Below are 26,071 nucleotides of genomic sequence, written 5' to 3' on the forward strand. Positions count from 1 at the left end.
AGCTACTTGCGTTTCATGTTTGATACTTGCGTTTCAGATCGTTAAAATAGGGCCCTGTATTCAGTGCAGTCTTTTCTAACCGTCTCCGAGTGGTTTAAAAGAAAATGCATAAATTGTTAATGTAAAAGATGCTTTTTGTGTTGTATAATCCTTAACGTACTTCAGGTTTTGAGTCAACAGGGCTTGAGGAGAATATCTTCGTTCTCCTATGAGATTCATGTGTCTGTTTAAAGAGCCAGCAACATCTGTGTCTGCGTTTGATAGAATATTTATATTGTAAAACAGCTTGCATAACCAGGAATATTAAGTAAAATGAACCTCTGCAGTTTTTTTACTTTGTCATTCAGCTAATATTTGTTTTTAAAACTAGAAGGAGTTTCTATAATTTTGGCCAGCCCATTTATCTCCAAACTCCATCATGCAGTTGAATCAACACCTCTCTAACATAACATACTTTTTTTTGCAGGACTGTTGCATTAGACTGCATTCGTTTTAGATACATGTACCCGACTGACTGTATTTGCTTTGCTCAATTTTGTGTGATGAGTAAATAAATATAATTAATTTTAAAGAATCAAAATACATTAAAGATTTGACTTCACTCCTCTGCCAAAATATAATAAACCATAAATCATCTACTCTAATAACCACTGACACTTACACAGAGTTATGGGATAAATCACAACACTCAAAGACTCAAACTATGGGGCGATATTCAGGAACGACAACTTGAACAGCTTACCTCAAAATCATATTCCCACTTGCCAACATACTAAGTGAAAGGAGAGAACATGAGAGGAGAGACTCAGCTGCTTGGGGTGGAAAAAGCAACTCAACTTCTGTGCTGCTAAAAAACTGACACACAGCACCATCTGGTGGTAGCAAACGGGTACTCCTTTTCCTACTTTGCACAACCCAAATCCTCCCCAATGACACACAGGAAAACAATCAATCAGCGGTTCTTCAAAGTCATTTTTCCAAACATAAGGCATCAGGAAGCAGAGAATGTCCGCCTGCAATTGCAGCCAGGTTGTGGATTATTTGGCGGCTTTGGAGGAATATGAATCCTACCTCGGCATCGTACTCGAACATCTGATTGCCCTTCATGTGGTGACACTTGAGCATGACGACGGGTCCGTTGATGCGCGAGACGTCCAGACAGAGGTCATCTGTCCTAATTTCTTTATCCGCCGTGTAAGAGAACACCTGGGAAACAAGACGTCTCTATCAGAAGAAGAAGCATCAACATCATTAGCTTAGCTTTCTAGAAATGTATGCAATCATAGTGCTGAAAAGTGGCTTTAATGAGAGCATATGTGAATAATTTACACATTTATCCGTGATTTTATTTTTGATTTACAGTCTTCATGGTTTTTGTTAGGGATAGACCTATTATCGGCCCTGGCTGATTATTGGGCCGTTTTTGGCAGTTTGAAGATTATCTGTATCAACGTTTTATTTGCCCGATATCCGATAAAGTTAATGAATTAAAAAGTGCGCTATTTTGGCTGCGCTACAGCTCTGTGTCTGTCCCTCTTCTTTGGTTTCACTCACCACTGAGTATGACTTAATGTCCCGCCCACAACACTATCTGATCTTTTATTTTGAAAGTTTCTCATTCATTAAATAATTGCTAAAAGCATTTTAAAAAAAAGTTTTGTTTTGGAGTTTGTAAAATTCCCAAATCTTAATTTTAAAGGGGGACTATGCAGTTTTTTTTAAGCTTAATGTACCTTAACTGAACAGCTTCGGAGTCATTGGAATGGTTATAGGACTTTTTTCAAGTTGAAGGGTGGTCATCTCGCTCCCCCCTAGCGCCTGTGAGCTGAAAAACCACCCTTGCAACTTTGGGCCGGCGAGTCACCGGCCTCAGCGTTAGGAAGTATCGCGTGATATCAGGTCTTGCGATGCAACGAATTGCTTCACGGCACTGCCCATTCAGTTACTGGCTAACAAGGTAGCGATGGAGTTTTTCACACTAATGTCATGGCTGAGCCGGCAAAAAAGAAGCAGAAAGCTAGGAAAGCATTGTCGGAGGAACAGAGAAAGAGGAAACGCCAGACTGACCGAGCGAGGAGTTAGACGCAAGTAAACATAGGAGCTGCCAAATATCTATTCCGAAGCCGTAATGGGAGCTCTATAGAGAAACCTGCAAGCAAAAATCTAGAAAACGGCAAAGAAATGGCCAAAACTGCATAACGCCTCTTTATAGCATCACCAAAGCACTTTTCCTCTTCGGTCCCCCTACATGTTGGAAGCGGAATTGTCCATTACCGCTGTCATATGTCTCATTAGGTCTCATTTGAACTACAGATCCGCTACCCGATCTGGCAAACTTGCTTAGTGCGGTTATAGCCGATAGAGGGCCGCAAAGAGAATGCAGAAGTGCCGTTCACCCTGTTATGAGTTGATGAACCACTGAAACCATTTTGGAAACATTAATTTAAAATGGTACAAAAGAATCTTTGGTGTTGCTTTAAAGATTAAAATTTTCATCGGTTTCATTAACTACTAATAAATCGGTACCGGCCTTGAAAAACAATCGGTCGATCCCTAGTTTTTGTGGTGCCAACCCTGATTTACATGTATATAATTTACTGTACAACATTAGCACAGTTTTAGTGCTTTCTACCCCCTTTTCCATGTCCTTCTGTCAATTCAGGGTGTGTCATGCAGTGCAGCTACACACAATATGCAAGGACAGCAGGAACAATAATTACACCAAAGTACAATCAAATTCTTGGCACACACCATCCTAAAATGCCAAAGACTTCGCAATGACCCACAGCATGGAGCCAAATCAACAAAGGACTTTACAAACGAGAAAGAAAAACTTGGCAAAAAAAACAAACTTGAATTGTATTGAAAATCTGTGGATTGACTTAAAAGTTGGCAATTCACACACACTTTGCGTCCAACCTGATTGAGCTCAAGCTTTCCAGGGAAAAAGAAATCCCAAAGCTCATGTATCGAGGATAAAGAAGAATCAAAGGCTCGGCTTGTTCAAAGTTAATCTAAAAGAGATTTATTCTACATTCCACTTACAACACAAAATACCTTGAAAAGTTTCCAGTTAGTGTTCATAGCACATTGTGTGTAGATACTTTTAAAAACAGAATCCAGATTACAACCAGTAAATATTATATGTATTAAGTGTTACTTTTCCCCTCACCTGGTTTCCACCCATGCCGTGACAGTTGAAAAAGCCAACTTTCTCATTCTCTTTTCTTCCCATGTTATCCACGCACTGGTTGGTCTCAACATTTCTGATCTACAGGCAGGAAGAAAAAATTACATAAGTTAATTTAACTCTAATTTGAAATTAACTTTCCGTCTCTAGATGCAGTAGGCTAATTTCATACTTATTAGCAACTTAACCAAACAGAAGCCAGTCAAGTCCTGCTCAAGTGTCTCATTAAAAAATAATCATCTTTTTCTCTTAGTGTTCATTACTTTCTTCTTTTTATTGCTACTGTTGAAGTTTTAGTATCCAGGGAACTTTTAGTGTTACACTCAGATTTTATATTATATATCATGTTTTGGTCCCAGCCTCTCTTTTCTTTGTTTCTTTGTCTTTACAAGTCACAGCTTTGTGGTTGTAGAAACCTTACATGTCAGACAAAACTGACATTTACAGTAGTCATCACAGACTATTTTAGACAAAGTTTAGTGACTAGCGATTCATTTCCAAACTGCAATCATGAAAAATGCATGTTTATCACCATGTCGATCGACAGAATATTAATCGGCAACTATTTCGATAAGCCAATAATTGCTTGTCATTTTATAAGTAAACATGCCAAATATTTGACAATTCTAATTTCTTTAATTTGAGGCTTTGTCATATATCATTATAAACTGAATATATTTGGGCTTTGGACTGTTGGTCCAACAAAGAAGACATTTGAAGATGAAATTATAGCAGGCATTTTTCCCTTTTATTTTATTTTTTATTTATTTATTTTTAGACATTTTATATGTAAAATGATTAATTAACTAAATCCTTCTCTATATAACAGATATCACGTCACAAAGTTATCCATATTGCACACATTATCTTCACTTTTACAGCTGGATAAGTGATCTGACTGCACAGCCTGACTGACTTCACAGTCAACTCAGCTTTCTAATGAACTAATGCTTCCACAGAGCTAAAGCTCAGCTGGCTCTATATGTTGCCTAATATGTCTATCATGCAGGAACAGAATGGTGTTCAGTGATATAAAACCTAATGGTTCCAGCCGTTAAAGAAGGGCTGACTATGTGTTATGGAGGATGAGAATCAGTCGGGAGAGGTCTGGTGTAGAGGAAGACTGGAGCTGAGGCGCTGCAGTGGTAAAAGAGAGAGAATCCGCTTGCAGTAAAGCAGAGCAGCACAAATGAAACAATCTTCTCCTCCTCAGCTCTATGAATGCTGCAGGATTACAACCTATTTCACCAGTTCTTCAACTGACATTACTTTTAAATGGCTCCCATCTTTCGTACAGACAGAGCACTGCATGTCAGGAATGACTTTACCCCATGCTGCACACAGAGCCACGGGCATCAAGAGGCAAATTCAGGCCTCTTAAAAACTTTTCTGTGTGAGGGGGAACTAACTAATAAAAGGAACTCAAACTTCTGTTATCTTAAAACAATTAACCATGAATTCTCACGATTTAGCTGCAAATTATCGCACAGTTCCCACAATCCCCTTTCTCATTTCTTAAGAAACTATTTTGTATGCTCCATCTCTGCTTATTAAAATAATCATTTGATGAAAAATATCCTCTGTTTTTTCAGATTTGTAGAAGAGGGAATACATCTTTTAATAACAAACAGCACAACTTGCTGGTTAACAATTTACAGAGATTTAGAGAAAGTGTTGGACTCAAATGCACTTATTTCTGCCTTTAATCATTCATGCTTGCTTAGTACAACACAAAACTGGGCCATGAGACTGTGTACAATGTATATATGAGCCTTATCTCAGCTACCCAGCATGCATAGCAGAACTGTGTAAACATGTGGGATCAATACTGACTGCGTGAACATGCCCTTGTTTGTTTACCCTTCACGTTCAATACGAACAGCTTTGGATGTTTGGTTTTATCTCGGTTCGTTCAGCCTTTCCTGGATCCTGAGATTTTCTGATTTATCTCCGAGTGATATTGTATCTTTCTGAAAACAACCTACAAGCTACAAGGACGTACAGTATCTGACTGAATTCAGAGGGAGGCAGTCTGCATCTGCTGCATTATGGGGGATTATAGTACGAGAAAGCTCATACTTCACCAAGTGAGTAGTATCTTCTCGGGATCTGGGAGTCTGGGTAGATGTTCTCCAGATACCAGGAGAACGGTTTGCACTTCAAGGCCTCGCGGAGGTCTTTGCGGGAAGAAACGTCTCCGTAGTCCACGCGCATCACACCTGCAGACAAAATGCCAAGACAAGGATTCAGACATATGTACCACTCCACAGTTTCAGTCAGTATTTACATTTTTTGAAGCACAGTTCTGTTTTCCTGCACCACCAACATTAAACACCAGAGGGACCATTTATGGATTTTCTATTAAGTAACACATAAATCACTTCATTTCTGCAAAGAGGGAATGTAAGGAAACTTTAAAAGTTAAATCCCATTTATACACACAGTGTATTTATAAATAGTATAATAGTATACATGATTCAAAACCAGCCAACATGTAAGACCTAGTACGGCGTTGTGTATTTATCTATCAAACACCAGCCAGACAATGCAAACAGCACCTTCTGCAACACCAATCACGTCTTACACTTTAATCTGTGAAATAAAAAAAATATCTCAAATTGGCAGATAAAAGCTAAGAGCTGAAGGCCACTCTTCCTCCCCTGGCTCTCTATGTCCCCTTCTTCTCCCTCTCTCTCTGTAGGGCCTGAGCATCACATGTTGCAGATGATGAATAGTCTCTTTGATCTTGAAATCACCAGTGCAGAAAAGGGACGAGGAGGGAGATGCACTTTAAATAGGATCACTAGATGCCACTACCAAACTCAGCCTGAGCAACATACTGTCTTTCTCTGTGCCAATAAGTGAGGTCTGGCAGCAGCGTGGCCCAGATCATTCTCCTTAACGTTCTGGAGGAATAGACGGCCATTGTGGGGCCACAATACACTGAAAGACTTATCTATCACAACCGTGGCTCCGTCTGCACACGTGTAGGACCTGAGAATCCTGCACAACTGTGTGGAGGAGAAGGACATAATTTGAGCCATAAAATCAGCAGACAACGATGATCCCTATAGGTTGGCAGGCATCTAAAACACTTAACCAGAGATTTACGGGACACGGATGTCTGCTAAAGAGTAATCACATTACTAAGTCGACAGATGGACGGGCACTCATCTCTCAATCTGCACTGTCCTGAGCTCTTTGAGCTTTGTCAGAGAGAAGTCTATGTTGGAGAGGAGAACATCTTTGACAAATTTCTGAACTCAATGTTAGAGGAGCACTTAAGAAATGCGTCTGAAATTAGGAATTAATTAATCCCAGTTTGGAGATGACAAAAGCAGCATTCAATTCCAATGTGAGCCGAAGGGGAGTGAGTAAAAGGAGAAATATAAATTTTTAATGAGCAAGATAAAACGTACCATGGCAAGAAAATGAAAGAATAAAAGAGAGCAGACAAGTCTTTCCTTTTCACACTAATTTGCTAAATGTAATATCAGCGAGCACTGGGAATGAGGATTGTTCATATCTGCTTTTGAACGGTGGTGCGCAATGAATAAAACATCTATCAAATCCCTGACTGAACTACACATTCCCTGAAACTTTTAAAACATGCAGAATCCATATGCCATTTTAGCCAAGTCGTCCACATGTGACGCTTCTATTCCAGTGGCAGAGAGATGCAGTGGCCCTGCAGCTCTGTACCTGGTGATATGATATAGAAGAAATCTTTGAAATCATCCATCCAAACTTCAGCCAGGCGCCTGTTGTTCTTGCTGATGACTTGGCCCGTTCCTCCGGGGAAACTGTACGGGGTGGCCTTCCGGAAAACATGGCCCACGTGCGAACATGTTACAATTTCCAACGAGCCACCGCACTGCCAGATCTGCAGACACATGCACACAATGTAGCTTTATATATACCGTGGCATGAAAGCAGACAAATACAGTCAATACAAAACTGATACAACAGTTGGTTAATGCCAGTTCCCTTATTTGATCGTTCCTCACCTTGAGGTAACACAGAAATTGAATCAAATCGGTCATCAATAAGAACAATAAAATGTTTTTAATTCTGAAAGCAAGAAGGTTTCCAGGAGGAGGCTTCAGCAAGAGACCATATTATTCCCCAATATCTAGATTTTGTGTTTTCTTATACAACATCTAGCTATGACAGTGGACGTGTGTCAACTGTAGACCGGAGACCTAAGAAAGAAAGCATAAGACAACTTTTATGCTCTTCTTGTGTTTCATCATTCATTAAGAGGTTTCTTTTTAAAATCTCTCATTTCCCTTTTAACCTGCATCTTATAGTCCAAGAGAGCAGGAGGTGGTCTTAAGCCTGGACTTTATTTTCCCCATGTCACTGCTGCCTGTTAGCCTGGAAATCCAGACCCAAATTCGAAAGATTAAGGGTCTGGCTAGGAGTAATGAAAATGGCGGCACAAGCATGCATTTGAAAATATCACTGCACGCAATTGGATAACACTACGACCAATGTTTACTGATCGATTTGATTCGTCCTCATCTGTTTAGCTCGCCTCTGGCCCGCTTATATCAGATACACTGTGATTGGTGCAGCTCGGCTCCAAGGGCATGGGTAATGAGCATCATTTCTCATTGCCAGAGTGACTCGCTGAGCAAATTCAAATTGTGCTCTCGTGAGAACTCTGGATTTCCAGTGTAGCTGCCTGTAGCAATAAACACATTTTATAGTCTACCAATGTAATCTCCATTCAGTCACGAGTGAAGCTGCAGATCACTCAATGTGCAATTTGATGTGAGCTATTAATAACCTCTTTTCCTTTTCTCCCTCTAAACATTAAGAGACATTTGAATCAGAATGTGGATTTTGGAGAGGTAAGGACATCTCATTTCACTAAACTTTTATTTCCATGATTCATCTTTCTTTGCATCTCTCCCTTGAATCTTAAGTAGAAGTTGGAATGATTCAAGGAAAAGATGCAAGTAAGGGAAACATTGACACAATAAAGGGAGATGGCATATACCCGTTGATATCAACCAACTCTGGTGACATGATAGCATCGAGATAGCATCCTCGCTGGTCTGTCACTCACTCGAAAAGACATTTCCAGGTTCTCTCCGCCCCAGATATCCATCCCTGGATCGTAGCTTCCTATTTCTTCAAAGTATGTTTTGTCTATGGAGAATAATCCTCCTGCCATGGTGGGAGTCCTGCAAGAAAAGCCAAAAAAATCCTTTTTGCAATAATGCATCTCTTCTTGTTGTATTTATTAGTACTATAGTGTAGCTCTGAGGAACGGATATAACAATAATTAAAGCTGCAAGCAGCGATGGACGGGCCCTCGCGCCTCTGCGCGCGTCGGGGTTACCGGCGGACTCCGCTCCTTGCGACCGTGCATTCGCGCGGCACTCAGACGCCACAAACCGTCACCAATGAAAAGGGAACTCCCCGCCAAGTTCAACGATACCTCACACAAGACTCTACATCATACAGTTCATTAGCTGTGAAAGGGGGCGTGGCTAAAGCATAGGGGGCGGGTCCAACCATCACCAATTAAAAATGAAGCCTCTGCTGAGATGAATGATACCTCACACAAGACTCTTCCTTAAATGGGTCAGCATGTATGAAAGGGGGCGTAGCTTAAACATAGGGGGCGGGCCAAACCATCACCAATGAAGAAGAAAGTCTCTGCTGAGTTCAATGATACCTCACACAAGTGTATACCTTAAACGGTTCAAATGTTATGAAAGGGGGCGTGGCTTATGCATAGGGGGCGGGCCAAACCATCACCAATAAAGAAGAAACTCTCTGCTGAGTTCAATGACACCTCACACAAGACTCTACCTTAAACAGTGGTGCACAATGAATAAAAAAAATTATTCACGGGGGCGTGGCCTGAGTAAGTGGGCGTGGCCATATTATAGGGGGCGGCTCAGTATCACACGTAGACCACACATTCTGAGTTTCATGCAAATCGGATGATGTTTGTCATATAAGGCACATTTCATGTTGCCAGCGGGGGGCGCTATGACCAAAAGTCAACTTTGGCCTGTAGGTGTCCTCAGGCCTGGACCCTTGTCAATCGTGAGAAATTTCGGGCAGATACGACAACGTACACTCAAGTTACAACAACTTCTTTGTTCATCGCTAACCACTGGCCGCCACGCCACGCCCACACCGTCTAACGAAAATATCTTTTAATAACTTTTCATTGTTAAGGTGTTGGGATGGTACAGACCAAGTGTGAAGTCCATCGGATGAAATCTTTAGGAGGAGTTCGTTAAAGTATAGCACCTTGACTTTTACGCCTACTTCCTGTTGCCACTAGGGGGCGCTATGACTTTAAGTAAATATTGGCCTTTATTTGTCCTCAGGGTTGGACTCTTATGAATCCTGAAAAGTTTTGAGGTAATCGGACAACGTACACTCGAGTTACACCCACTTCCTGTTTCGGCGGCAAAACGCACAAAATGGCCGCCCTGCCACGGCCACTGTCAGTACCCGATCCGTTCCACCTGCACAATCCGTTCTGCGCATGCGCAAGATGTTCACGCATGCGCAGATGATAATACTGTTTTACGACCTGCCCGATCTGTTCCACGCTAGCCTCAACCCAAGCTAATGTTAGTTTAGCTAACGGCTAATTCGGCTAACCGCTAGCCGACAAATAACACATGCGCAGAACGGATCGTGCAGGCAGAACGGACAGCTAGATTCAGTCTAAAATAACGTTAAGTCAAACATAATGGGAAAAGCAGGCTACAGCAAAATTAAGACTTTACAGTAACAATAAAGACAAGTATTGAGTGATTGTATTTTAAATGAGCACAAGTAAAGTAGAACTGACGTAACAGCTGTTATATATGTCAACGTTTGTTTTGAAGTTTTATTTTGAGGGTCTTTTAAAAGTTTGCATGCTGTCTCAGCTAGCGGTTAGCCGAATTAGCTGTTAGCTAAACTAACGTTAGCTTCCCAGTGGAGGCTGACGGACGGCAGACCGCTACAATCAGCTAGCGGTCCGCCCAAATTAGCTATTAGCTAAACTAACGTGAATTACCTATTAGCTAAACTAACGTTAGCTTCCCGGTGGAGGCTAGTGTGGGAACAGATCGGGTAGTGTCGTAAATCATCGTACCACAGCGCATGCGCGAACATCTTGCGCACGCACAGAACGGATTGTGCAGTTGGAACGGATCGGGTACGGACAGCCACGCCTTATGACGAAAAGTTTTTCTTTTAACAACTTTTCATCTTTAACATCTTAAGATGGCACAGACCGAGTTTGAAGTTGATCGGATGAAATCTCTAGGAGGATGGTGACAGCATGATGTATTAGCCTTGATCTAACTGAAGACAGAGAGAAATTAGACAGCGACTGGGCACAGACACCAATGAAGAAGAAAGTCTCTGCTGAGTTCAATGATACCTCACACAAGGGTATACCTTAAACGGTTCAAATGTTATGAAAGGGGGCGTGGCTTATGCATAGGGGGCGGGCCAAACCATCACCAATAAAGAAGAAACTCTCTGCTGAGTTCAATGACACCTCACACAAGACTCTACCTTAAACAGTGGTGCACAATGAATAAAAAAAATTCTTTCAAAACGGGGGCGTGGCCTGAGTAAGTGGGCGTGGCCATATTATAGGGGGCGGCTCAGTATCACACGTAGACCACACATTCTGAGTTTCATGCAAATCGGATGATGTTTGTCATATAAGGCACATTTCATGTTGCCAGCGGGGGGCGCTATGACCAAAAGTCAACTTTGGCCTGTAGGTGTCCTCAGGCCTGGACCCTTGTCAATCGTGAGAAATTTCGGGCAGATACGACAACGTACACTCAAGTTACAACAACTTCTTTGTTCATCGCTAACCACTGGCCGCCACGCCACGCCCACACCGTCTAACGAAAATATCTTTTAATAACTTTTCATTGTTAAGGTGTTGGGATGGTACAGACCAAGTGTGAAGTCCATCGGATGAAATCTTTAGGAGGAGTTCGTTAAAGTATAGCACCTTGACTTTTACGCCTACTTCCTGTTGCCACTAGGGGGCGCTATGACTTTAAGTAAATATTGGCCTTTATTTGTCCTCAGGGTTGGACTCTTATGAATCCTGAAAAGTTTTGAGGTAATCGGACAACGTACACTCGAGTTACACCCACTTCCTGTTTGGTGACAAAAACGCACAAAATGGCCGCCCTGCCACGGCCACTGTCAGTACCCGATCCGTTCCACCTGCACAATCCGTTCTGCGCATGCGCAAGATGTTCACGCATGCGCAGATGATAATACTGTTTTACGACCTGCCCGATCTGTTCCACGCTAGCCTCAACCCAAGCTAATGTTAGTTTAGCTAACGGCTAATTCGGCTAACCGCTAGCCGACAAATAACACATGCGCAGAACGGATCGTGCAGGCAGAACAGACAGCTAGATTCAGTCTAAAATAACGTTAAGTCAAACATAATGGGAAAAGCAGGCTACAGCAAAATTAAGACTTTACAGTAACAATAAAGACAAGTATTGAGTGATTGTATTTTAAATGAGCACAAGTAAAGTAGAACTGACGTAACAGCTGTTATATATGTTAACGTTTGTTTTGAAGTTTTATTTTGAGGGTCTTTTAAAAGTTTGCATGCTGTCTCAGCTAGCGGTTAGCCGAATTAGCTGTTAGCTAAACTAACGTTAGCTTCCCAGTGGAGGCTGACGGACGGCAGACCGCTACAATCAGCTAGCGGTCCGCCCAAATTAGCTATTAGCTAAACTAACGTGAATTACCTATTAGCTAAACTAACGTTAGCTTCCCGGTGGAGGCTAGTGTGGGAACAGATCGGGTAGTGTCGTAAATCATCGTACCACAGCGCATGCGCGAACATCTTGCGCACGCACAGAACGGATTGTGCAGTTGGAACGGATCGGGTACGGACAGCCACGCCTTATGACGAAAAGTTTTTCTTTTAACAACTTTTCATCTTTAACATCTTAAGATGGCACAGACCGAGTTTGAAGTTGATCGGATGAAATCTCTAGGAGGAGTTCGTTAAAGTACGACATGTGGAAATGGCCAAAATCACACTAATTTCGAACATTTAATTCAAAATGGCGGACTTCCTGTTGGGTTTAGGGTATGGCTCTAATTAACTTTTTTGTACATCTTGACATGTTACATATGTGTACCAAGTTTCGTGAGTCTACGTTAAACGCACTGCAGGGGTTCAATTTTCTTAACTTTCTAGGGGGCGCTAGCGAGCCATTTTTGTTAACCTATTCCCGAAACCCTTAAAATACGTACATTTTCACCAGACTTGATGCGGCCGCAAAATTTTCGTGAGCTTTTTGAATATATTAAGCCCCTCAAAAAGCCAATTCATTTGACGGGAAAATAATAATTCCTTCAGTTTCAATAGGGCCTTCGCCACTGTCGGCGCTCGGGCCTAATAATAATAATAATAATAATAATAATAATAATAATAATAATAATAATAATAATAATAATAATATTATAAGAATATAATAAAGACCAATTTGTTTGACAATTTGAAGAGGGGTAATTACTTTTATCTTTTAAATGACCCTATGTTAAAGTTGGCACTTAATTAAGGATTTGGTTTGCTGCTGGGAGTGATTTGCATACAGATGACAAAGTGTGCCTAGCTTTGTGTAGCCAAAAAAAAGGCAACTGTCAGCAGAGTTTCTGTTTTTCTATTTTTTAAATAAAGGAGCTCATGCATACTTTGACTATAACAGAGCACAATCACTATATCAGGGTGCTATTTAGGCAGTTGCTTGCATCAGTGGGGATACACAGAGAAAAGAAAGATCTATTTCTATCTGCAGGATAAAAATGGCACTTTTCACAATGTGTGAAGAAATCTAACTATCCATGTCTTTCCTGTAGCCTGCTGCCTCCACAGATATACCCACTCTCAGCTCGGATGAGAAACTAGCATCTGCTAGAACTTAGATAAAGTGTCTCTTCACCTTTATTGTACAATTTTACCTACATTCTCTTAATGCTTAATCAAAAAGCATCACAGAAGCGGAAAGTCAGTAACACATTGCCCTAAAAAATTATCTCAATTTAGCTTCAAAAAGGAGGACATTTTCATTGTGTACCTGACAGGAAGTGTTCTGTCCCCCTTGCGTCGATCCATCTCCCGCTGGGGAACAGAGTACCAGCGAAAATTCAGCTTCCAGTTGAATCCACCATAGGTCATATCTGAGCCTGCCATGTACTCAAACGTCTCGTCGCTGATGACATCGATGATAGGGCACACCACTGATGTCCTGAAAGACAAAAAAATACAATGCAAGATTTAATGTTGAGATGGATTATATAATAAATGCATCACTGCTAAAGATTTAAAAAATTATATATAATTAGATTTTTTTTCTCTGACGAAATGCACAACAGTGAAACACGATCAATTGCATTTTAAAACACAAGTGCCATATCATGATAGTGTATCTCAGAATTGGACAAAATGTTACCATCACAAACCTGATTTGAACCAGCCCTTTTGACCCTCTATGGATCTACCTAAATGACCTGTATGATTAATTATGTCAACTTGCAACAGATTGTATACTATCTGCACCATCTCATTAGTCTGCGGCCATACTTATAGACATCAATACATCTGCTGCAGCATTCAGTAAAAGTGTAATGGCCCCATGATATAATATTCTGAGTTATATGACACTGATTTCGTCCTGAGGGAAAATGAATGTGTCTAACCTCAGATATGTGATGGCTCGCAGAAGAGTCGTAATCAATCCATCCATTCATTCATGTCACACACACACACACACACACACACACACACACACACACACACACACACACACACACACACACACACACACACACACACACACACACACACACACACACACACACACACACACACACACACACACACACACCCTCTGTTTTTTTTTTAACAAGCAAGAAACAATCCCTTAATGTTATGATAAATAACAGTAACCAAATAAACATCTTGTCAGTTTAAAATAACACATTTTATTGTCCCTTAACATGTCTTTGTCCACTTTAATCTGGATCTAAACAGCACCTTTAGCTCCAGTTGAGTTACACAAAATTAAAGCTTTAGTAATTGGAGCCAACTTTTCCCTCTATGGCAGCAGCAGAAGCAGACGATGCAAAATGATTATCTTCTATCTGCAGCGTCAGGCTCAAACTGTGTATTCATACTGATACTTTGCTTTTTGCTTTCCCTACAATATTCAGATAGAGCTTTGGCTCAAGCATGCGATGATGCAACTAAAGTGAAATGTGATGTAAGTAATATTAAAGCATGCTTCAGGACAGAACAGGCAGAAGCTTAACAATGAGAAGCTCATAAGCACTGTAGCAATATGCATCATCATCATGCAACATATTAACGTCTTAAATGTCATCATTCTATTTTAAATATTCCGTGTGGTCTATTTTGGCTCTTACCTGTCCTCTTTGATGCGCGCCAGCAGGGGCTCCAGCCAGCCAACAGTACACTCGCAGTGAGCGTCCAGGAAGGTGATGACCTGACCTTTGGTGGCGGCCGCCCCCCTCAACCTGGCTCGGATTAGACCTGAACGCTGCTCCATCCTAAGGATCCTCACTGGCACCTCCAGAGTCCGCACATAGTTCTCCAGTTTCTTCTTCAAGAAGTCTAAAACAAACCAACAGACATTCCAGCAAGAGTGCTCGTGCAGAGTAATGTAATTCAACAGAGCTTAAAGAATTTGTCAAGTATCCATTAGTCAATAAACTGAAATATGACTTAAAATATAAATTGATTTTCAGAATTGTTGTCAACTAATTTTGTAACAAATGCCAAAAAAAATAATGGCTTCTCAAATGTGAATATTTGCGGTTATTCAAAGTCTAAATTGCAAATCTTAGGGTTTGAACTGTGGGTGAGCAGGACAAGAAATCTAAATATGTCAACTTGGGCTCTGTGAAACTATTATTACTATCAACAGATTCTGATATAGAATAGAATAGATCGTTACTGTCATTGTGCTTAGAATTGCTTAGAAGTAAATAAGTAATAAGTAATAGCTAATAAAAGCAAATACATTTTTTTTGCGAAATATACAAAAACAAGCAATAAAAACAACAACGTACAATGTTGGTTAACATACATGTTGGATATATGTTAGCATATATCCAACATATAATCTCTTAATCCAGAATATAATCGGCTGATTAATCGAAAACACAAACAAGTGTGACTTGCAGCACTATACCTCAATGTAGTTGGTGTTTTTATTGACGGTCCCTGTTATTGTAGTAAAAAGCTACGCCGTGTTTCTTATATTCCATGTTTGGTGATCCACTAAGCCTAGTTCAGAGTTTTGGGTCTCATATCGGTCACATTGATCATCAGCCTACTTGAGTTTAAAATGTATGTCCTGTATACTTGACTACAAAAGCTGTTAGTGTAGACTACCAACCTCGCTCGCTGGCATCGTCGACTAGCAGGACCTCCACTAGCAGGTGTCTGGGAGAGCGGTTGATGACACTGTGGACTGTCCGCAGCAGGGTGCTCCACGCCTCGTTGTGAAACACGATGACAATGCTGGTGTTTGGCAGGTCATCTGGATACAGCTTGGTCTTACAGCTGATGGAGCAACAGTAAAAACAAAATGAAATCATTAAAAGTAAAATTGAACAGAGTAAAGTTAAACAACGTTCGAGTATCACAGGTATGAGGAAAGTTAATACGCAGCTCGACTTATGTCCTCTCATGACATGGTTGCATCTACTGTACGGGTTTGTGGGAATATGTGACCAGTTGAGTCAAAGAGTGATTTCACTTCCTCATATTATTGTTATGTACTGCCTGTAGAGCTAACACTTTATTTCACAAGTGGAAAGATTGGAGAAAAAAAAAAAAAACATAATATTGTGAAGCAAAAGTTTTTTTTAATCATTTACTCATTGGTTTTCATCTGACGAGCCCTTAGATTCATGTCAGGTCCCCTTATGGGGGTCCCGACCCTCAGGTTTAGAACGACTGTTTGAGAGTGCACCCGTAACAAGTTGTTGAAATCACAATTTACTATACTATATAGTATTAACTATAACCCTAACTCATAGTGAGTCACTGTTAAGTAAAGGAAACAAACAAAATCAAAAACATAATTTAACCACATAGGATCCCACACATTTGCTGCTTAGAGCTTCTCAAATGTTTCATATTTTAATTTAACATGAATGTTTTGAATACACATTTGTTTATACTAAAATGATTCATTAATTCTACACACATGAAAAAGCATTAGTAGTGGCTAAACTAAACTTAACTACGACTATTGTAATACCTGAACATATTCATTTGTATCCTTATACAGTACCTAAACCATACCCGGGCAAAATGTGTTGGTCTAAGACAACAGTATTGGTTTTAAACTGCAGTCACAGTGGTTCTCTACACCTGCAGCTCATTATATTGTATGAAAAGTGTCTGAGGTGAGAAACTGAGTGTGTCCTACTGCTATCCAATGCAGCCGTCAGTGCAGAAACATGTCATCCGGGATTCACTGACAAATATCTCCAAAGAAAGTAGAAAAAGTGTGTCAGCACGTCCTCGGCTTGACGGGCTGTCTGTCAAAGCCAAGAGTGAGTATCTGGCACAACTTGGGACAGCGCCGTCATGGATGATTTTGAATAAAGAATGAGCTGCATTTCAGAGGTGGAGGAGGAAGTGGACAGCCGGGGCAGAATGAGGGGTTGTGGGAGGTGACGGAGGGTGACCGAAGCCATCGGAGCAGACAGCATTGCTAGTTCAGTCCTATATATTCAAAGTGACAGCACTGACTGACACAATTAGGCCAGGAGGTTGCCTTCAAGGCAAAATGTTACTGCCGTTCAGAGGCAACGACCGGCAATTCTGCATGGCTCTGAATATTTTTCACTACACAGCTGGAGAGATTGTGCAAGCTAAGCGGTGTTCTGTAATAAAGCTGCTTTAATATTTATATTGAGTAAAGGATAGAGCCATAATGGAAAGAAAAAAAACTGTTGCAATCAGCTGAATGTTCTCAGTAAAATATGTCTTCTTTTGCACTATCCAGGCAAAATATTTTTAAATGTCCATCTCCACGTTGCAAAAAGTCTTAGAGTTGGTGTTTTCTTGGTATAGGCAAGAATAGCATAAAAACTGTGGAACATGGGTGTGAAAAAAAAAAAGACAGACATTCTTGTGGCCTATTTCTCATGGTGTATCTGACTGGCAGAGCCTTTGGCATCCACTTAATGAAAGTGCTGTGGAGAACTAGTGCTCGGTTGGAATATTTAAACATGAATCACTTGGACAATGTCTCCACGAGAGGCGAATGCTGGTGCATATCAGCAGCCCGAGATGAATGTGCTCATGTTTCACACAAATTGCTCCTTGGATTTTCATTAAGTGCTCAAGTTGATCTTGAGTGACAGTAAACAAAACCCTACTCCCATTCAAATGTCAGGGCAAATGTACACACTTGAGGGATCTAATGGATTCTGCATTGAAACAGTGGCCATAATTAGAGATGTCTTTTCACATTAGATAAAGTTATTAAGGCCAATAAAATCTAAAGGATTCAACAAACTTTACATTTACAAAATTACTTTAATCATCAGAATAATATTGTTTTGATAGTTTAGAGTATTTTATCTGCATTACTGTCTGCAACCCTGTTGAGACTCTTTTGACAAGAGAACATATACCTGCTTCCTTGCTGAGCCATCCAACACATTTGTCTGAATCCTGGAACAGTTTGTAGTGAACCCGGCATACAAGTCTGCTCTGCACACAGGAGTGAAATCCCAAGAAATAAAGAAAAAAAAGCAGAAAGTATCAGCCGAAATGTCAGTTTTTTAATAAAGAAACCGCAGCGCCTTGCAATGTGTGATGGTATCAAAGGTTTGCAGGCAGCGAAGGAGCAGGGTGAGGACTGTGTAATGCTGGTCTGCTTGAAAGCGGATGTATGTATGTGTGTGTGTGTGTGTAGGTGTTAAAAGGGTCAGTGGTGTGATTCACAGCATGCATCAAAGACACCCAAGCTTACGCACCCATCCAACCTCACGTCCGGCAGACTTCTGTTGAGTGCGATCATATCGCTGGCCATTAGATTGAATTGGTTAATCTTAAAGAGCTCCTTCATTTTCTCCTGGTCATCCTTGGGGACGTTCACTGCCTTGCCCATCTCCCCGGGGCCTTCATGGCTCCGAGATATCACAGCTGAAACATAGCAGACACAAAAACAAAAGGATATCTGATGAGTAATCAAAACCCTTGTTTTATTCTCACTGAAGATGTGAAAAGGTAATGTCAAATTGCATTGTAAAATAAATCACTTTGTTTGTACAGTATATTCTTGATAGGGAAACCATTCGAGAAGAACTACAGTACTGTACATTTCAAAAGCCCACTATACAAATGCTCCACATCTCCTCTTTAATAGGGCTGAAAGTAATGAGTACTGACTGACCTCCCTGACCCCAGTCTGTTGGCTGTGGGCCCTGTTCTAACAAGTGGAGAGAGAAAATGTTATGGTTTGTCAAGAACTCAAAGAAGTAAGAGTGCAAAAGTTAAATAAATGTGATAAATATAGTGCTATTTTGACTATAAATTAAGCTTTAATGAAGGATAATGATCCACAAAGGCAGGCAAACTCAGTGGCTTCTTTTAAATCTCTTCTAAAGACTTATAGTTTGGCCTTTTCGTAACTTTTTTATATAAGTTATTTATTATATTATATGTATTATAATATATTTCATTGATATTATAATTATGGATTTTGTTTTAATTTATTGTTGTTACTGTACAGCACTTTGTAACTTTGATTTGAAAAGTGCTATACAAATAATATATACAAAAGTTACTATTATAATACATGTTAAAAATTTACTCCTTTGATAAATATATAATCTGATGTGAGAGAAAAAAGTGGGTCTCTAATCTGTTTGAATTGGTCCATGACAAAGGGAATGAACTACAGATAAATTCTGAGAGATCGGTTTTGTAGTGAAAACATTGGGCAGGGTTTATTATCCGACTCTTTGGGCTGAGGAGAGTGCAGCAAAGCATGCTAGTTCTATCGCTGTACACTAAAGGGTAAAGTGTAATTTTCTATACTGGTGGGGGAAAAAACAGAGCATAGATGTAATTTTCCAGATCAATGAGCATGTACAAAACAGGTGTTTCAAGAGCAATTCATGTACTGGCAGCATGCAGGATGTGCACATATGAACAGTGTGTCGTATTCCCTTCAATAACACTAAATAACTGCACATACAGACAATGTAATGGCATTCTCGCTTGCTCTGTTAAATGGTCCTCACACATAAGTGAATGTGGAAACAGTGCAAGACATTTAATACATACTTCTGCTTAAGCTTTCTCCTGGTGGCTGTGGCTGAGTGGGTATGAAGCACTGCATAGTCTGGCAGCTATATTTCATTTTAATGTAATCGATTAGGAGGTCTTGAATTCTGAGATTTAGGAGAACGTATTAATGAATGAATGAAAAAGTAATATGACAGCAAAATCTTTTCTTACTACTAGTCTTCTTTGCTCTATGCTGCTACATTCAAATGCCTGCAAAACATCAGCATTGCGGTCGTGGTTGCTGCTGCTGGGCAAAGCCAGCTCCCTTCACCAAAGGTAAATAACCTCCCACGGATTTATGACTGTGCTCTCTTTAATAATCTCTAAGAGCAGATGATTTCCATGAAAAGAGGGACACAGTTCACATTTGCTGCACGGTCCCAGGTTAAGAGGATTTCCCTTGAACCCATCATGGAGACAGGTTGGTGTGTGCTGGACTGTTAACCTCAACTGATCCTGATCTTTTGTTTACGGCGCTGTTGACACTCTTCATTTGGACACTGGCTTAAATCTGATGGACACAGCTCGAGAGCTGAGCTGGATGATTGAACAGTGTGTCCATCAAACACAGGCTCAGCCTCTCCAATCCATCAGTCTATGACTACAGATAAAAACAGGATATGAATTTTCAGGACAAATCGTAGCAAACCACAGTCTGATTTTAAAAGTGTCAAATTATATTATACAGTATTGTAATCTGACTGTGAAAGGGGATTATTGAATAATGTGTGGGGCAGTACTGTCAGATGTGAAAACTGCAGAGAGCAGAATACTTTGTGAATTTTGTAGGAGACAGTCCTTGAAATAACAAGGAAAACTGTCATTCCTACTTTACCACTACATTTCTGGTCACTTTGTTACAAATTCAATGTTCCAAATAGCATTGATAGACCCATATGTGATACACTTAATAGCCAAATGTAACTATGACTTTGTCAGAATAAGATAATTTGCATTTAAGATAGCATGAATTTTGCTAAAATGAACGGATGATGAATGCCTTTAGTCCTATTTCGAACATGGGGTAATGGTGCACTTCGGCCTGTGGCCAAAATGAGTATTACAACGAAAAACACAAACCTGATCAAACCTGATCATGACAACAAAATTTTCAAAAAATGATGAGCACATTTTTTTTTTTTTCCACCTGTTGTTCTTATCTCATAAACTTAGGGAAAAAAAAAAAAAAAAAACTTAGAAAATGGATCACCAGGGAAAGTCTCATTTGCCTCTTGGGGCTTCCACATAGCACACTAAAATTAAACTACAACAGTAAACATAGCAAACATTATATTTGCTAAACATTAGCATGTTAGCATTGTCAATATGAGCATTTTAGCAGGCTGACATTAGCTTTTAGCTCAAAGCACTGCTGTGCCTAAGTACAGCACAGTATAGCTACTCTTAGGCTTGTTTTAACTAAAGTATGTATTATTATTTGGGCTTTGGAGTGTATTTCATGCCACAGATGAAACATTTAATTGAGCTGATACATCAAGGACCTATTACTATTTTGTATTATTTATAACAAATGTCAGCATATTTACGCTGCATTAGTGAAATTAGTCATTTTTCTTGTAAAAGCTTATTACATCATTATTGAAATAATGACTAGTTAACAACTTAGCTCCCTCATTATTACTATAAATCATAATTTCTCACCCTCCTCGTTTCAAAATTCTCCATATATGAAATGATACAAACAGTCAGATTGAATATAAAAAGTCTAAAAACTCAAATGAATTTGTGTTTGCTTAGCAACACAGAAAGGAGCTGAGGAAACAAACTCTCTGTGGCATTTTCTAAGCCTGACACACTCTCCTCCTGACACAGAGCACTCATTATAAAAGATGACCGTCTGGGAAGAAAACAGTGGCCCGGTCTGTCCTCGGGTCTATCAGTCTAATTCAATGTCCCTGCCTGTAGCTTTATCCCAAGCAATTACAGTGAAAAGGTTCCCCTTGCGCTCACAGGTAATGAGTCTTCTGAGACACAATCACTCACATTTCAGTGCTTAACTAAACATTCACATCTCTCTGTCAACCTGTCCATTATGCGATTATAAACTCATAATTCTGACAAATTAGCAATACATGTGCAACTCTAGACTCTCCAAACATTTGCCACATATAGTAACTGTTAGCCTATTCTATACTATATTCCACATAGTCTTGTTGATGATCAGGGGACTCAGAGGGGCCGACTGCAGTTACAACATAGAAACTGAGTTATACATTTTTTTTCTGCGTTTCTTGCAGTGATGCAACGGTCGGGCTGTGAACACACTACCAATTTATGATGTTGAAAATAATTAAAGTGTTAAATTCTATACAGTCTCCATAAACCAGTCATATCTCAGTCAATTGACCAGTTTGCCTTGTGACATTTTATTTTCAAATACAAAGGAACTAATTGTTGTATCCTAAAGAAAGTTTCATAATCAACAGTTATTCAACTTCTCTTTTCCTTTCATAAATGGCAAAACTCTGAAAAGTTACTGTAGATGATTACCAGAGGAAGTCTCATTAGCTGTCTCAGGACAGATCTCAGTCAACAAATAGATGGTTGGTTCAGGCAAATTAAAAACATGTACACTTGATGTGAGCAAAAAAAAAAAAAAAAAAACTCTCGCTAATAGGTTTTGTAATATAGCTTTGGTCACTCTGTAGAGAGCTTTCTAAAGTGTGAAAATAACAATGATGATGTCAAGGGTTATCTCAGATTGGGATTGAGAAAAGAAACAAAAAGCTTTTTATACACAGCCGGCGTTGAGTTTTCTCTTCTTTAATCTGTCCCTTACGACTCCACCAACTGACAGAGTTAAGTTACTGGTGAACAAAGTCAAACATTTAGCAGCTATGGACCAAGATATTTTGGAGTTGGTGGAGACCATAAAAAAAAAACTAAGTCAACGTACATTCGTCAGGAGTCCTGCAGCTTTAAGGAGTCCATTAATTTTGGCTACACAATCATTAACTGAATGGTAATTAGTGTGACCTAACAAAAGGGCTTATAAAAATCATATAAGGTAAATTGATTACAATCAAAAAGTGTGAAATGTGAATAAGTGCCAGATTAAGTGGAGGCTGTTCAGTTTTTGGCTGAACAAACAGGATTAAACTAAAACACCTGCAGTTTTATGGAAAACCGGTGTCAGACAAATTCTAAAAACATATATTTGGCAAATTATCATGTTTAAGCTATTTCAAAGCAACTCCAACGTAACATTAGACTTTGGTATGGTAATCAGTCTCAGTAGCTGGCAGCTTTGCCTCTTTCTAACCTTAAAAGCAGCTTAGCGAGCCTCTTGAAAACCTGCTTACTGCAGGGCATGTGAGGAAATGAACTCTGCTAAATAGGTACTGTGGTTTAGGTTGATCTCTGTAACAAACGCAAGAACGAAGATCATTTCAAATTTACAGTGCATGCTACAGGTAAATTAACGAGATCTTTATCAGTCCTATTTGACAATCCAATTAGGCTGGTATAGATTCACTACTTCACAAAACTACTGTAACAATCATACCGGTGCTTTTGCATTTTTGAATAACCACAAATCGTGCACTTGTTACATTATTGTCAATGATTAAAAATGGCATTTTTCTGACCTTTCAGAGAAAGTTTGGCCCCTCAGTGAACATCATCGTGTAATAGGATTTGTGAAAGATGATGAAGACTGAGTTAAACAATCTAGTGAAATGTTGGAACGTTTTAAGTCTACAGGTTATATCCACAAGCTTGTCTGACTCGATGCCAAACAAAAGTTAGATTCTACAAGATCAAAAATGCAGAGACCCTAAGCAAAAAAAAAGGAAATTATTTGTTAATTTTACCCTTATAAACTGGAGTCAATAACCCAACAACTTCTGCAAAGTGCTTTTCTTAAGAAGACATGTAATCCTAAAAATAGATTGGTAGATGCAAATTGCTGCCTCAGAAGCAAATCTACTGTGAGTTCCCTGTAGAGCTGGGCAATATATCAATATTTTATCAAAATTGATATTTGAGGCTGGATATAGTCTTACATTTTGGATATCGTAATATCGCAATATAACACAAGTGTTGTCTTTACCTGGTTTTAGGCTACATTACAGTAAAGTGATGTAATTTTCTGAACTTACCAGACTGTTCTAGCGTTCTATTATTAGCCTCACTTAGTCATAATATCCAAGTTATTGATGATTATTTATCAAAAATTTCATTGTGAAAATATTTTGTGAAAGCACCAATAGTCAATCCTACAATATCGCCGCAATAGCGATATCGATGTATTTGATCAAAAATATTGTGATATTTGATTTTCTCCATATCGCCGAGCTCTAGTTCCCTGGTTGTTTTGTAATAATATCATTGAAAGCAATTTTATTCTTCATCCATGCATCTGAAAGAAATACATTAATGTAGTTGAGATTGTCTGAGCACCAGGAGAGAAATCTACCTTCCCCAACTACTACAAAACTGAAAAGCAGGTAAATATGTTCAAATCAAGCTGCACTGACAGCTGCATTACCACACAATGTGAATGTTACCTTGATAACAAATTAAAATGTCATTCACTATGATGAATTCAGAAAAAACAGAGTTGTAGCTGGTGTGCTAGATGTAGTTTACTGTACAGTATGTACAGATGTAAAGCAGTGTGTCATGTCATTACCAGAAACATGCGCAACCACACAGGAATTTAGGAATTAAAATGTCTCTGACTCGAATAGGTTTAATAAAGATATGATTATCATTTGATTCCATTTGAGAAATTACTGCAGGACATCGTCACAGGTCGGATTCGAACCCTGGACCTCTGCGTCGAGGTATAAACCTCTCAGTACATGTGCGCCTGCTCTACCACCGAGCCAACCCGGCCACTAAACTTGATTTTCTACCCTCAATCATTCTCCTAAACATCTGCTAAAGCCCTCAAAATCCAAAAATGGACATTTAAACTTTCTCTGAGAGGTCTTAAAATGCACTCATTGCAAGCCCCTTAATACTCTTTTTTTATAAAAATCAAAACAAAATATTTCAATAGAAAATCCTGAAATCTGAAAAACTTACATCAAAACTTAAAGACAAGAGAGTAGGAAAGGGAGAGGGAATAAAGTGATTAAGTTATTTTAGGAACAACTCGCACATCCAAACACATTCTACTGTGCAGGTGTGTTGGACAATAAAATCAACTACGAAACAAAGGAAAAAATCCTGCACTCTGCTCTTGCTATATAGCATCACCTTTTATTTAGAAAAACTAACATTTTTAAATAAAAATAAATAAAAGGTGATGCTATAGCAAGAGCAGAGTGCAAGATTTTTTCCTTTGTTTCGTACTTGACCCATGAAATCTTTGGGTCCCATCATGTCTCTCCTGTGAATGAAAGGTGTAGCAGCAATGGTGTGGACTCACCTCGCAGGGCAGGGAGCAGCGAGCGGTCTTTCCTTTCATCACATTTGTTGCACTCGCTGAAGTAGAGCAGTAAGAACACATCCACCAGCACCCACACTAAAGAGGTGGTCAGCACCACCTTACAGTAGACAAACCGTCGCATCACCTCCCCGTGATGTCAGCCAGGAGAGCCAAACAAGGGAGGGTCACAGCAGTGCTCAGGAGCGCTCAGTCTGCTGGTGAGACGGTTGAACTCTGAAGACGGGGCGAGGAAACAAGGAGGACACCAAGCAAGTTTGACCAAGAGGCGTCATCCTACGGGAGAGAGAAAGCACGAAATGAGAAGGTGGAATTCTAAATCTAATGACGACAGGAATCATGATCATTATTGCAGTCATCCTGCTGTGATTCGGGATGAAAGTCAATGATGATCTAAAACAATCAATATAGGAACAAACACGTCAGCAAAATCTGTGAGGAACCAGATTAAAAACTGGATCAATTTTTGTCTCTTATAAAAGTGATTAGTAATCACTTTATCCAGTTCAGACTTCACCTTTATGTTTTCATAGCTATATATAAGAGATTACAAAGTATTTAGTTATTTATTTGACTTTTATATTAATGGAATGTCAGAGAAATCAGTAGAATAAATTATTAGACTATAGACAGACACAGGTACAACAAAAAGAACAGACAACACGCCAAAACAGATACTGTGATAGTGTGTTTTACAGAACAAAACCAAGGTTATGAGTTAGATTTGAAACAGATGTGCAGTTGAGTAAGAAGACAAAAAAAAAAACAGAAAGAAAAAAAAACAGAAAAATGCATACAGTATAGCCTAATCTATACTGGATTTCTGAGGCAGATACCATACCAGATGAGTCTTGGGATAATGAGGTGCCCAGGTGGCTTAGTTAAGGTTTAATCCATATTTAGCAGGTCCGGTATCGGCCAGATGTGACTGCTCCACATTGAAAAAAGTTGCTTCGACAGTGTCATCCTAAAATTCAGTATTTTTATTAAGTCATGGCCGGTGGCCAACTCAGTTTGTAGTGCTACAGCTATCCCTGGCATCATGTTACCTGTATAAAATATGGACGTAGTCTCCCTGACGTCATCTATAGGTAAAATGGAG

At 39.6% G+C, this 26,071-nt stretch overlaps 1 protein-coding gene across 2 annotated transcripts in view; it reads right to left on the reverse strand.

Moving 5' to 3' along the window:
* The window catches only part of galnt13 (polypeptide N-acetylgalactosaminyltransferase 13), a 40,662-nt gene that overhangs the window by 10,412 nt on the left and 4,179 nt on the right, over nt 1-26,071 (reverse strand). For both annotated transcript variants that reach the window (XM_028590944.1, XM_028590943.1), the window contains exons 2-11: nt 24,952-25,245; nt 18,236-18,404; nt 15,634-15,800; nt 14,639-14,846; nt 13,291-13,461; nt 8,265-8,382; nt 6,893-7,073; nt 5,270-5,409; nt 3,173-3,271; nt 1,072-1,206 (exon numbers count right to left, since the gene is read on the reverse strand). In XM_028590944.1, the coding sequence (XP_028446745.1) occupies nt 1,072-1,206; nt 3,173-3,271; nt 5,270-5,409; nt 6,893-7,073; nt 8,265-8,382; nt 13,291-13,461; nt 14,639-14,846; nt 15,634-15,800; nt 18,236-18,404; nt 24,952-25,093 (1,530 nt within the window). In that variant the 5' untranslated portion in view covers nt 25,094-25,245. The remainder of the gene's footprint in view (nt 1-1,071; nt 1,207-3,172; nt 3,272-5,269; nt 5,410-6,892; nt 7,074-8,264; nt 8,383-13,290; nt 13,462-14,638; nt 14,847-15,633; nt 15,801-18,235; nt 18,405-24,951; nt 25,246-26,071) is intronic.

This window comes from Perca flavescens, chromosome 11, assembly GCF_004354835.1.
Source record: "Perca flavescens isolate YP-PL-M2 chromosome 11, PFLA_1.0, whole genome shotgun sequence".
Lineage (NCBI taxonomy): Eukaryota > Metazoa > Chordata > Actinopteri > Perciformes > Percidae > Perca > Perca flavescens.